The sequence below is a fragment of the Carica papaya genome, chromosome 9, assembly GCF_054855325.1.
Source record: "Carica papaya isolate Zhongbai chromosome 9, ASM5485532v1, whole genome shotgun sequence".
NCBI classification, from domain to species: domain Eukaryota; kingdom Viridiplantae; phylum Streptophyta; class Magnoliopsida; order Brassicales; family Caricaceae; genus Carica; species Carica papaya.
The window spans coordinates 985,291-998,613 of NC_142317.1; the positions used below are offsets into that span (position 1 = coordinate 985,291).

At 35.4% G+C, this 13,323-nt stretch overlaps 3 protein-coding genes, 1 long non-coding RNA gene and 1 pseudogene across 5 annotated transcripts; 3 read left to right on the top strand and 2 right to left on the bottom strand.

Annotated features, from left to right (window-relative positions):
• Positions 1–605: 605 nt before the first annotated feature.
• On the top strand, positions 606–4,653 carry LOC110823543 (sm-like protein LSM6A; annotated as a pseudogene). Its single transcript, XR_015816570.1, has 4 exons — positions 606–1,680; positions 3,036–3,209; positions 4,142–4,255; positions 4,349–4,653. The product of XR_015816570.1 is annotated as a sm-like protein LSM6A (transcript).
• A 48-nt stretch (positions 4,654–4,701) lies between these two features.
• On the bottom strand, positions 4,702–6,750 carry LOC110823192 (putative WRKY transcription factor 53). Its single transcript, XM_022053523.2, has 3 exons — positions 6,042–6,750; positions 5,830–5,958; positions 4,702–5,552 (listed from the first exon to the last, which is right to left on the bottom strand). The coding sequence occupies exons 1-3, from the start codon at positions 6,362–6,364 to the stop codon at positions 4,868–4,870; spliced, it is 1,137 nt and encodes a 378-aa protein (XP_021909215.1). The 5' UTR covers positions 6,365–6,750; the 3' UTR covers positions 4,702–4,867.
• On the top strand, positions 6,481–7,099 carry LOC148239704 (uncharacterized). Its single transcript, XR_015816571.1, has 2 exons — positions 6,481–6,615; positions 6,773–7,099. It is a non-coding gene; the product is annotated as an uncharacterized LOC148239704 (long non-coding RNA).
• A 1,326-nt stretch (positions 7,100–8,425) lies between these two features.
• Positions 8,426–12,478, top strand: SIGE (sigma factor E). The gene is made up of 6 exons (XM_022053521.2): positions 8,426–8,576; positions 9,528–10,298; positions 10,507–10,653; positions 11,255–11,491; positions 11,617–11,880; positions 12,079–12,478. Exons 2-6 carry the CDS (start codon positions 9,591–9,593, stop codon positions 12,274–12,276), a joined length of 1,554 nt encoding a protein of 517 aa, XP_021909213.1. The 5' UTR covers positions 8,426–8,576; positions 9,528–9,590; the 3' UTR covers positions 12,277–12,478.
• Positions 12,370–13,310, bottom strand: TRY (Homeodomain-like superfamily protein). The gene is given in 4 exon segments (XM_022053524.2): positions 12,370–12,567; positions 12,570–12,639; positions 12,821–12,908; positions 13,055–13,310. Coding segments are annotated over 4 exon segments (327 nt in total). The 5' UTR covers positions 13,122–13,310; the 3' UTR covers positions 12,370–12,465.
• Positions 13,311–13,323: the final 13 nt, after the last annotated feature.

Sequence of the window (13,323 nt, forward strand, 5' to 3'; positions counted from 1 at the left end):
AGTTTTCTTCCTGTAATAATCGTTCTTAAATATGAAAAATTCTACAAGTAAATAATTTTCTACAAGATTCTTTTTGTACCAAGAATATGATTATATTAAAAAATAGTTTAAAACATTATAATTTTGAAAGATTATGTGTAAAATTTATTTGTATAACTAAGTAATAAATATAAATAAAATATATTATTTTATTGTATATAATAATTTTATATTTTAAATTTACAAATAAAAGTAATTTAGAAAATGATTTACAATTTTTTTTATAGATTTATAGGTAATATTTTTTTTTTTAATTTTTCCATTATAAATATTTTTATTTCTATATAATCAGAGTTTCTATAAAAAATAAAAAAAAAAACCCTGAGATTGATCAGCATGCTTCATGGAAAGATAAGGCTATTGATATTGAATCCAAGAAGCAAATGGACAAAAAAATTTTGAACTTCTGCGCATCCCAAAATTAGCGAGAAGGGTTGCTTGATTTTAATCGCTCTTGATTAAGAAATTCATGTACTTTGCACTTGGTCTTCTTCTCGTAATGATCATTCTTGTACGATAATTTCCAGTTTACACCTTCTTGGATGCTTACAAACGATAGAACTTTAGCAGAACTCTTCTTTCTATTCTTCCTTGTCTCCTAGCCTCTCATGGGAGCAGATCCAAAGAAAAAGCTACAAGGTATAATAGAGAGGATAGATGGTAATATTTTGCATGAGTGGCTATGGGGATAGAGAAGGAGGAAGAGGGAGTCCTACGAAGAAGAACCCAAACGAGGGACTTTAGCAAGACTCTCTCTTCCTCCCTCTCTATCTCCTAGCCTCTCATGGGAGGAGATCAAAAGAAACAAAAAAATGCAGGGATGAAGTTTAAGGTTTGTAGGTATATATAGAGAGAGAGAGAGGATAGATGGTAATTAGGAAACTTAACAAATTTTTACTTCTTGATCAACAGGTAAATAATTTAAAATATTTATTTTTATTTAAGATTAAAAATTTAAAAAAATTATCGGATGTCTTTCCCTTTTTCTTATTGTGTGAAGGGGGTTTCATTGTGATAGACGGGAAAATGGAGAGATTTTCAGAGAGGAAACAGAGGGATTTGAGAGATGAACTGGGGGAGGAAGAGACAGACAGTTTTTATTCATATTAATTGATACTTGAAAGAAAAATAATCAAGTCAACTCAGGAAAGTTATAATGTGTCCAATGAACGCATGCCACGTGTTTACGAATCCCATGGTCCACGTCGTCTGATGTTTTACCAAGAGTCACGTGGCTGGTCGAGGCAAGTTCTGTCCGTCGGCGACCAACAAAGGCAAGGTCTGGTTGTGCAACCAGCTGAGCCAAGTTTAATGTGTGGACTGATCGTCCGATCAGGGCCTTCTTTTTCACACAGCTGATTGACAGACCTTTGTCCCACGACCACCTGCTCCAACTCCATGGTTTGGTGGTGTTGCAACAAGTGATGGTCGTGCAACCAGGCCTTGGCATAGACTGATCGCATGACAATCAGGCCACCATACCTGATTATTTGGCCAAGGCCAGATAAATTTCGCCGCTCGTGCTCTGCTACTCCGCAACTCAACCAGTACACATCCCCTTCAGCTCCGCCACCAAGTCCAAACCTCGGTCGCGTTTTCACTGATCCGGCCGCTATTCCTTCTCTTTTTCTGAATCTTCAGGTACGATGTATTCATTACCTAGGGTTGAGCGATTCTTACTTAGAGAGTTTCTGGCATTTTGGTTTTCCTTTCAATTTAATCTTGCGTTGAATGATATTTGGAATTGGGAATTTCTTCTGATTCAGTTATCAATACAAGAGATTTATCATGTGGTCAACTCTATGTTGAGTGATTTGGTGAGTGATTGAGAAGTATCGTTTCTATGATTGAGTGGCGATTTTCATCAGTAAACTGCTTGTAAATTTTTGTACAAATTTTTTACGAACAACTTTATATCTTTAGTAATTTATTAAATTGTATAAGAATCCCGACTCTGCTATGCACCAGATAGGAAACAACTTTTGTACATTTGATTTTCAATCCAGACTCTGCTATGCATCAGACAGGAAAGAACTTTTTTACATTAGATTTTCAATCCACCTTGAACAAGTTACTTACTGTTCTTGCTATTTTACTGAAGGGTGTTTTATTTATTTTTGCTTCCATTCTTTTCTATAGAAAGAATTGTGCTTTCAAGAAAATCAAAATCCATTTTCATCCCTTTACTATTGTTTCATAATCTGGTCTGTGCAGATTCTTTTGGAATTTCTATTCTTTTTTCCTTGTGTTTGAACCATTTTCCAAATATGAAGATGTTATAATCGAAGTCTTTAGAAAGTTTTACCATATATTTTTTTTTGATGTTTTCTAAATTAAAACTAATCTGACCCATTCTTAGTTCTCTGCTTTGGCGGTGGTGAAGTTTTCTCTCGTTCGATGCATGTAGTTGTGTTACACACACACACAGTCCTAACATATTGGAATCAGTTGTTTGCATAGTTTAGCACGGAACAGCCTTGATTATAAGCTGTTATGTATCCAGTCCCGGGTGTTAATATACAAGCTCAAGAATAGCTATTATACCACTTAGTTTTTACTAGTCACTATAGATAATTTGATAAAAACTTTAGTGTCTCTCCTCCATGTCACCAGCTCTAGAGTGAAAAACCTCACAGGGGTGAAGTTTAATAATTGCAACACATTTCTTTTGATGCAAGCACTTTGAAGAATGTCCATAAACTTAGAATAATATACGTGCAGTTACAATTTGTACATACACAGATGCACTTAGCTGTGGTTTTCATTTTTGGTTAATCCACACGGAAGACTATCAAAGATATTACCGATTGAGAGTTCTGAAATTTTGTCAATAAGTTCAAAAGTTTTCTCCCTCCGGTTAAAACGAGGGTGTGGTTGTATTGGAATTAGGGATTACCTTTTATGATTTTTGTTGGTATGTGGCAGAAAGTTAGCTTTCCTTTTTTCATTACAAAGTTGTGGCTGATCCAAGCAGATAAAGTTCACATTTTGTACAGGTCAGTGGTGATAACAAATTCACAGTAGGTATATCCAAATTGTAAGTGAAAAAGAAAAAATGAGTGGAGCTGGAGAGAAAGGGTCAGCAAATACAAGGACACCAGCGGACTTCCTCAAATCGATTCGTGGGTGACTAGTTGTTGTCAAACTGAATTCTGATGTTGATTATCGAGGTTAGTCTCTTTATCTGTTTCTCTTGTCTCGTTTTGTTCTTCACATCTCATATCTCTGTCGATCATCACCAATTTTCTTTTTTCCTTTTAAAATGTCATTTTTCTGCGAGTTCAGACTTCCCATCCTATATGCATAGGATGATTGACAGTTCAAAATAATGCTGTTTCTTTTTTGCAGATTTTCTAGCCTCTGTTGTTTAAATGTAATTACATGTGTAGCTCATGAGCTTATGTTGAAATCCAAGGGTATAAATCCCAGATCATCGGATGTGATTAAAATTGCTATGGCTTTTAGCTTCGCATCACTATGAAAGCTTTATTGCCTTTTAGATGTGTAGAACTAACTCTTCAAAGCATGATGGTACTTTGCTTATTTGATTAATTTCTCTAAGCCAAAAGGATTTTTCTTGCTCTTTTTTTATGCACAAGGGAGGTAGAGAGAAAATCACCATAATCATTTTCAGGATCAAAATTAATGCTGTGCGGATGTGTATAGATAGCATCATATCTTAAACATCATGGTTTGCAATTTCACGATCACTAATTCGTATTGTTGGTGATGCACTGCATCAAAATTTTGGCACAAAAACTACAAATTATGGTTATAGGTTTCTTATATAGGAGTTTTCTGAGGTGTAATCCCAGTTTTATGATTCCTAGACCGCAGTGACAAAATGTGGTGAATTTTAACGGGTGAACTGTTGTTTTCTCACGAGTCTTGGTTAATACAACAATATTAATCTCTGATGAGGAATTTTGATGTAATATTAAACACCTAATTTCTTGGTTAATCTCACTCAATATAGATTATCAAATACCCATATGCAGATGGTTTTGCTTATACGGTTGTAAATGGTTTTTCCTTCAGTATCTTCACTTGTGAATTCAGGAATACGAAAACTGGTTTTACCATCTGTCACTCATCAGTGCAGGTACCCTGGCATGTCTGGACGGGTATATGAATATAGCAATGGAGTAAACAGAAGAACATGCGAATGGGCAGTTGAAAAATAAATAAAGTGATGCTTTTACTCGCGGTAACAATGGTATCGACGACGCCTCCCTCCCGGTTCCTCTCAGTTGGTTGTAGTTCATCTTTGCACTGTTGATTAATCAGAAATTAATTGCTTTACTTGCAGTTCTTTTTATCAGCACATCAAAGATGAGTTTAGCAGAGGCTCCCTTTCAATCATTGCAGGTCGGGAGGAACTTACAAAGTAGAGGCTGCAGGATATTTTTCATGTAGAGGAAATCTGAGAGTGATTGTATATGGTAGCTCACCGCTAACATTGAAGATATATATATATGTGTGTGTGTATATGATATATGTTTTGAACCACTTTGAGAAGGTACCTCAAAGATCCACGGCAGTATATAGGATAGCATGATTTTTTTCTCAAGTGTAGATATATACATTAATGCATATACAAAAATTTGTTTCTAATTTATAGTTTTTTATAGCTTATATATAATTTATTGATTAATATATAAATTTATATTAATTATAAAAAAGGAATTAAAATTGCAAATTTATGTTAAAAAGAAACAAAAATGACTTCAATCCGTTGACCAGTCAACATTTTATGGTGGCAAAAAAGTAAATTCAGGTTCTCTAATCTACGCGCATTTTATCCAATCGTTTACATTTCAATAACTAATTAAGAAAAAAATCCAGGGCTGCCAAATGCGAAGTTCGGGTCCAATTCAACGTTGCCGAACGGGAAATCCAACCCAACAGTCGGTGAGTTCGTACCCGAGTTACCAAAGTTATTTAACTCAGCGAGTTCGGACTCAGAGTTTCGAAAGTTAGCTTCACGAATCTCATTAGTGGTTCTAGTAGTACGGAAATAGCCGTTGGACCCAGAGGTCCCCGGCGATATGAAGCTCGGCGAGAAGTTTCCGACGAAACCACCGTTATCAGCTATGGAAGCCGGCGAGAGTCCATGATAATGAGCTTCATAGTTCATAGCCGAGTTTGACGGAGTTTGGAAGTTAAAAGAAGAGAATGGGGGTTGGTGAATTCTGTCCAAATCGTCGGTGATAATCCTAAGTCCATTTCGGAGATCTAACAGCAATTGCTGCGGGTGTTGTTGGCGCTGGTCATGATGGGGTGGAAGAAGGTGGGACGACGTCGTTTGTTCGCCGGAATCTGTAACAGGTTTCTGTTCTTGATTTTCCGGCTGTTGCAGGGGAGGAGTGACGGCGCCGGAGGAAGAAGCTGGGTTGCAGGTGTGGCGGCCACGGTAAGTTATCTCGAAGATGGTGGTGTCTTCATCGGATCTTTGAACTTGTTTTGTTGCCAGACAACCTTGGACGTTTCGATGAGTACACCTGTAGTACCCTCTGTAATAAAATTAAAAATATATATATTAATTCGCATGCATGCTTTATACTACACGTATTTATAAGTAAATATATATATATATATATCCACACATCATATGTACTTTTTTGATTTGTCTTGCATGATATAAAAGATGATAGGACGGTTAAAGCGTAAAATATCAGAGTAAAACAGATGAGTTATATAAACTATATGTGGATGTTTGTGTGTGTATATATGTATATGTATATACGCATTTATTATATATATAAAAAAGTAAAGAAACAAAAGTAGAACCTAGGATATTTGGCCCCAAGAATATCTTTCTGTCCGTACTTCCTCCAGCTAAATCCATCATCAAGAGGACCTTCCAGTCCTGTTCCTGGAGTAATTCTCACTTGCTGTGTCCATCTTGGCATCGCCTTCCTAAAATCATTACAGCTAAATTTAGTTTACTTTATCTGTATATAAAAACACACACATATATATATTGGTATTACCAAGTTTACCTTTTCTTGGAACTATCTCTGGGCTCTTGGTCCTTGAGGGTATCACGATCGGAGTCTTCACTCCGGGGACTTGCACTCATCGATTGCGGCGATTCCGACGTCCCCGCAACATTCCCCGCCGCCGACGAGCCGGTACGACTGCAGATATTGAGCAGGGCAAGAGATTTTTCATACGAAACCAAAATTTTCTGCACCAGGAAATCCCGCGTCTCCGGCGATGAAGACGGCATGTTGATGTGGACTTGAAGCTGCCTCGCGAGCTCCCTCCCTTGTGTCAACTCGTCTATCAAGCTCTTCTGCTCATCCCCCATCTTCGACTCCATTAGAACACAAATCAAACCAAGAAAATGAATTAAAGCGTTTCGTCGAAGCAAAGCCCAGAAGGTGCTCGACGAAATGTCAGTTCATGAAATGCTGATTATCTCTGTCGCAGAATCCAAGAATCTAGAAGCTGGGGAAGCTAAATTTGAATTGGGTATTCAACATTCGCTTCTCTCCAGCTTATATCGCTTCAAAACTAGGACAAAAAGAATCGCTCCAGCCCCGAACTGAATTCGAAGAGCATCCAAAAAAGGTACGATATTCAAACCCACATTCACACATGTATGTGCGTAAATCACATTGATTGGTAATGGAGAGCTAGGAGAAGTGTGTGTTGAGGAAGAAGAAGGTGGTAAATGTAGGATTTTAAGGGAACGGGAATTTAATGATCTGTGTTTGTGATTGAACAGAAGAAGAAGAAGAAGAAGAAGAGAAGTTTGACTGAGAAAAAGGTGAAATGGATTTTCTTCGTGTAGACCGGTCTTTGGTCATACATTTAGGTTCAACGATGGGAGAAAGTCCAACTGCTGACTTGTTCAACTTCACCAAAGCGTACGTCTCCCTCTGTAATTTTCTCTCTTCCCTTTTTTTTACTTGGGGTAATTAATTTTTACTAATTAACCAAGTGAAGCCTCATCAAAGAATCGATTAAGGCTTTTCAACTTGTTCCCAATACACATTGAAGTAGTGGGTCTAATTTAGTTTACAAAAATTACTTAAAAACAACTTTAAATTAATTTTTTAAATCATTTTTACTAAAATATTATTTTTTATATTAAAATTTAATCTAATTTAATTTCGTTAAGATCCCATTACGATCAACTTCAATATATTAGTAAATTAAATTATCGAATTTATTAAATTAAATATTATAATATTATATACTATTTTATAAAAAAAAAGGGTGAAAGTTTATAGTTTTTTTTTTACTAAAATTAAATTAAATTAGTAGAAAATTATGCTTGCGATAATAATAGTCAGAGAAGACTGAGAATCTTTGAGTGCGAGAATATATTTTACGCGTCACTACTAGTAGTGATGGGGAATGATGAAATACGAAAAGGTGACGCCTTCAATCATTACGTTTGCACCGTTTATTTTATTATTTTTGGAGGTGTAAAGTGTGGTACATTTTTTCAACTTTTATATATATATATATATATATATATATATTAATATATAAATATTAAGTTTTTAAGTTCCAAAATTAATTATATACACTAATATTTTAGTGATTAGATTATAAATTTTAAAAATTTACTTTACATTGTGGGAAAATTATGTTCTTTTTTATTTGTTTCAATTTTTGTACTATAAAAATGTACTAGTGCTTATGTTCGAGAGATTGAAAATTTTCTTTTTAAATTAATAAAAAATTAATTTTACGTAAATATTAATTTCAAATTTTATTAATTTTACGTGAATTTTCATAAAAAATTTTGAATTTTTTTTCTAAATAGACTTGGAAAAATGAAATTAAAAAGGAAAATAAAATTAAAATTTGACCGATTCGATTAAATTATTAACTAAAAAGAGACATATAAAATTATATTGTATGAAAAGAGGAGCGTGAAGGAGCCGCAATTTACGATCGGGTCGTATGCGGTCTTAACCACCGTTTTTGTGGGCGCCACGTTGGCTGAGACGCGTTTAGTTTGTCTCACGTTTTTCTTTCTTAACGGAACGTCTCCGTTAAATCTTGTTTGGTTGATTAACCAATACGACGTCGTTTTTTAAGGTGGTGATAAAAAATATTTAAACAATTAATTTTTCAAATGGCTGCAATTAGGCTACGTAATGAAAGCCAAGGCGACCACACGTACTAGGTCCCACAATCAGACAATGATATATGGCCCCCAATGAAAGACGTCCACGTGTAGCAGCATAATCCATGAGCTCCGTGAAAAATATCTCCCCTTCCACTCTGAATAAGCCACGTAAGCAAGCTCCTCATATCTTTTCGTGCATCTCCTCTCGCCACGTCGTCGCTTCGCCTCTTCAAGGTCTTACTTGTACGCTTCATCAGCCGTCGATTTAACCGGACCGCCTGTCCTGGCCGTCGATCTTGTAGAAGATATAAGTTGTGGTCACCGTAATTCGTACTTGAATTTTTTTTTGTATTAAAGCCTCCAACTCTGTAACAGCTGAACTTCTCTCGCCAAGAATCCAGGTCGATTCAGCCTTCTGGAGGAAATCTCTCTCTGCAAATACCAGGTTGAGTTTCTTTCTGCATTGGATTTCCATTTTCATGGTGTTATTTTGGTGCAAAACATTGTCGTTTTAGTGTAACTCGTAGAGTCACTTACGGTTAATCGAGCTTTGTTTGAGCAGGAGAAGTAATGTTGATTTTGATTAAAATTTCTTAAATTTAGAGGATTAGTAATCAGTTTTTCGGTGATATTCATGATGGGTTTTCTGTAATGTAATGATATTCATAAAAGTTTACTTAGATTTAGGACTATAAGAATCAGTATCAACTGAGAAATCTCTTACTTTTCTATTTGATTATTGCCCTTTTGGGGTTAATTACTAAACTAATCTCGACGGTAGAATAGAATCATTCATAATTACATGTTTTGAATCACATTAACTCTTAGTTAAAGTCGTTAACAATGGAATTCTAATCTTCAACTCGAGCAATTTCTTCTCATTGTTTGTTCTATGTATGGTTTGTGATTGAGCTTTATTTTGAAGCTTCAGTGCCTGAAAATTGAACCACATAAGAGCTTTTTTCTTTTCCCTTTCTGTTTTGTTTTACATGGAAATGATGCATGCACTCTAAATGATCATTTGCAAACGTGATTAAACAATCGATCAAATATAATTTGGACTCGGTGATTGATTCCGATAAAAGCTTAAGGAAAATGATGAGATGGGTTAAGGTTAGATTTGGTTCAGATTTTAATTATACAAAATAGTAAAAGAGAATAATAAAAACATGGTAGAGATTTGGATGAGAACAAATTAATTTCAAGTTAATTCCATATTCAATTCAAACAGAAACTTTTATGATTCTTCCCTTAACAAGTGTGAATATAAGTACATATTGTAGAATTGATGATATGGGTTGAGTTAATTTGATTTGTGTTTCTTTTTCCTCCCTCATAATACTTGGTTTTCTATAGAAACATAGAATTTATGCTAAGAGTAAAATATGGGTTGCAGAGTTTGGTGTTGTGGGAAAGTCTCATATTTCAGCTCAAATCTCGGAGGAAGACAACTTGGGGCATGGGAGTTGTGACTGTCTCGAGCTCAGCAGCCCGGTCTCCATTGGGATTGATCAAAAAACTTTCGAGTAATCATTCTGGATCAAGATCAAGACCATCAATTGTTGCATTCAAAGCAGATAAATCGAATAGCACAGCTTTGATTTTGCCCCAAGAACAAATCTTGTTGCCTGTAGAAGCACCTAAGAAGCAGCAAAAGAGACTCAGAAAGTCTAGCAAAGTTTTGAAAAATGTAAAAGCAGTGTCCACCGATGAGGCTTCTCCATGTATCTTGGATGTTGACTACAACGAGGCTGCAGCTAAACTTGAGAGTATATACAAGCTTAGCCCTTCTACTAAAACTTCTGATGTGGGAGACGTAGATAGTATGCCAAGGAGAGAGCGGAGGAGGAGGAGGAGGATTAGTGGAGATGATGATAAAGCAGATAATGAAATTGGTAGTTTTGTGGTTAGGAACCCGGCTAAGAGGGCTAAAAGATTGAGTCTTGATAAGAGGATTGCTCTGGGAAGGGACAAGAATGAGAGAAAGGTGGCTGCATTTTGGAAGAAAAGTGATCGGAAGAATGAGAATGAGAAGATAGAGGAGCTTGTGAGGGAGTATTCGGCTTCGACTGATTTGGTGAGCTTGGACTGGAAGAAAATGAAGATACCTCCAGTTTTATCTTCCACTGAACATGCTTGGTTGTTCAAGTTGATGCAGCCTATGAAGGTGTTTCTCTTTTCTCTCTTTCCTTATTTCCTAAACTTTGAAATTTGTATTCCTAATTCATTAGCTTTCTTGTGCATGTAAAGTAGAGGCTCAAAACTAGGATCTCAAATATGGTGTTAGATAACGAATTGATTAAATTAGTAGAGAAGAGTACAATTTTAGTATTTGTATAGTCTTATGACAGTAAGTTATATTGGATATCTTGCAGGCACTCCTTCAAGTGAAAGAGGAATTGGAGAAGAATCTCGGACATGAGCCAACTGAAGGTGAATTAGCCAAGGCAACGAATATGAATATTGTTCAAGTTAAAAAACAGATGGAGATTGGTAGAGCTGCAAGAAACAAGCTCATTAAGGCAAGTACTGTCTCTTGTTCCCTTCTTTTATAGTACACAAGTTTACCTATTGATATTAGAGACAAGATATCTATGCTAAATTTGCATTGCTTCAGTCTACGTTTCTAAGAAAACCTTCTGCAAACCTGAATTATCTTCTTAGATGACTTGATTCTAGAAATATTCTATATATATTTTGGGGAATAATTCAAGAAAAGACCCTAATACTTTGTGTATATAAAGATTTACAACTTTATTAGTGATGTGCTCTCAATCTTCATCATTATAAAAAATTTCTTCTCGATCTTACCTACAGATGTAGGTATCTCTATTGAACCACGTAAAATTTTATATCTTTCTTATTTTATCATTTTTTTTGTGCGATTGTGTATATATTTTGGGATTTGCTTCCACAACATCTTCCAATATAGTGATAACTAGTGTGGGTTTTTTGTCGAAAGGGAAACTAAATCTTTTGATTAAATTGTTCTTCTCGAATCTTTCTACTGGCCAAGAATTGGATTAAACATCTTTGGATCATACCTTCAACTTCTATTTCAAGCAACTCTTTATATGTCAAGACAAAAGATCTAACAACAGATAATGGCTGCCGTTATTGCAGCACAATCTCCGGCTCGTGTTGTTCGTAATCAATAGATACTTTCAAGACTTTGCAAATGGATCAAGATTCCAAGACCTCTGTCAGGCTGGAGTTAAAGGTCTTATTACGGCAATTGATCGTTTTGAACCAAAGAGGAGATTCCGGCTTTCCACCTACAGTTTGTTTTGGATTAGGCATGCCATTATACGTTCCATGACTGTCTCGAGCTTTACCCGCGTCTCGTTTGGACTTGAATCGGTATTGCTTTTGTCCTACTTACTTTCTTGATGTATCTCTCAGCTTGATTCCCCGACAGATATGCACACAGTATTGCTTAATGTTGTGTGCTAAGTGATGTAACTTTCTCTTTTCTATGAACGCAGGTTAGAGTAGAAATTCAGAAAGCCAAACTCGAGTTGTTGTTTGAGCTTGGAAGATTACCAACCGATGATGAGATCATAAAAAAAGTTGGAATTTCCCCGGAAAGGTACCACGAAGTAATGAGAGCTTCGAAACCAGTTTTTTCTCTCCATTCGAGGCATGCTGTCACACAAGAAGAGTTCATTAATGGGATTACAGATGTTGATGGTGTCGGAAGTGATAGTCAGAGGCAATCTGCTCTTCTTAGGCTGGCTCTGGACGACGTGGTAATCACTCATCCTTGAATTCCTCTTCATCTTATAAAAGATATCGATTGACTGTCATACATTTATAACAAAAATCTAAAATTTAGCTTCGAGACATAGGAATAGAATTGATTCTGATACTATATCAGATTCTAATCCGAAATCAATACTATTTTGTACTCTACCAATCTTTGTAACTATGATCTTTTCCTATTCTAGCTTGATTCTCTGAAGCCTAAAGAGAGCTTGGTAATAAGACAAAGATATGGTCTTGACGGAAGAGGTGACCGGACGTTGGGAGAAATCGCGGGAAACCTAAATATTTCAAGAGAGATGGTAAGGAAGCATGAAGTTAAGGCTTTCATGAAGCTCAAGCATCCAACTCGAGTGGATTATCTTTGCCGATATATTGTCTGAAAAACCAAACAGGACCTTATCCCATGCTTGTCATTTGTTTATAATCATTTTGATTTTGATTAGATGAACAAAATTCTCATACACCATGTAATATAAAGCTGAAATGAGCTCAACATATAGCTACAATCGTTAACTATACTTGTATAATGTATACATCTTCTTCTCTTGTTTATAATATACGGTACTATCTTATACAGGATTACTGAAAGTATACTGTGAATGGGATAAAAAATTTGGAGTAGCTGAATTCTGCATATACTCTGTTATTCTCTGGTCAAACCCTCTGCTATTTTTCTCATTATCCAAAACCTCTCTAGTTCTTCTGCTTTCCTGCCTGGAATACGTCCAGCAATTAAATCCCATCTGAAAAAATCTCAAATCATTTAAGAATTATAAAGTTATTAAGGTTATTTTTTTACTTCCTCTAGAAATTAATATAATTTTTTTGAGTTGGTAGTTTTCATAATTTACATAATTAGTATAAATGTTTGACTTCAAATAAGCTTATAAATAAAACTCTTCTCCAAAATAGGCTAGAAGTCACCTGTCTCCAACAAGTCTGTACATTCTGAAGAGAAGATCTTCTTCTTGCTCACTCATGTTAATAAACTCCCATGGCATGCTACTAACTTCTGTAAAAAAAAAAAAAAAAAATTCAAATGAACATAAAAACAAAATCAAACCCAGAAAAGATTATAACATTTTCTCAATTGGGTAGTTCTTAAACTTACCCAGAAACTAAGAGTAATCCGAGAAGCTAACAGAAGAAAATAGTTACCTTCACAGTCAAAAATGGCGTTTTTTGCTTGCTTTCTTGGGTGTCTTCTTCGCTGGGTTGCTTCCATCTTTGTGTTTTCCAAAGAGAAACAGAAGAAAAGAGATTAAGGAAAAAGAATGAGAGAGAATGAAAGAAAAATCTAGTTATTGGGAACAACTTATATGATAAATATGTACATATGACTATAAATATCACCCTCTCTCCCAACAACCCAGTAAATAAACGTGCAAATACATATATATATATATATATACACACACACACATATA

Bases quoted from the DNA above. Each gene is read 5' to 3' on its own strand.
- SIGE (XM_022053521.2), top strand. From the start codon at position 9,591: ATGGGAGTTGTGACTGTCTCGAGCTCAGCAGCCCGGTCTCCATTGGGA. The intron at 10,299-10,506 runs GTGTTTCTCTTT...GATATCTTGCAG, and splicing joins AGTTGATGCAGCCTATGAAG to GCACTCCTTCAAGTGAAAGA. The intron at 11,881-12,078 runs GTAATCACTCAT...TTCCTATTCTAG, and splicing joins GGCTGGCTCTGGACGACGTG to CTTGATTCTCTGAAGCCTAA.
- LOC110823192 (XM_022053523.2), bottom strand. From the start codon at position 6,364: ATGGAGTCGAAGATGGGGGATGAGCAGAAGAGCTTGATAGACGAGTTG. The intron at 5,959-6,041 runs GTAAACTTGGTA...TAATGATTTTAG, and splicing joins AGAGATAGTTCCAAGAAAAG to GAAGGCGATGCCAAGATGGA. The intron at 5,553-5,829 runs GTTCTACTTTTG...ATTTTATTACAG, and splicing joins CTTGGGGCCAAATATCCTAG to AGGGTACTACAGGTGTACTC.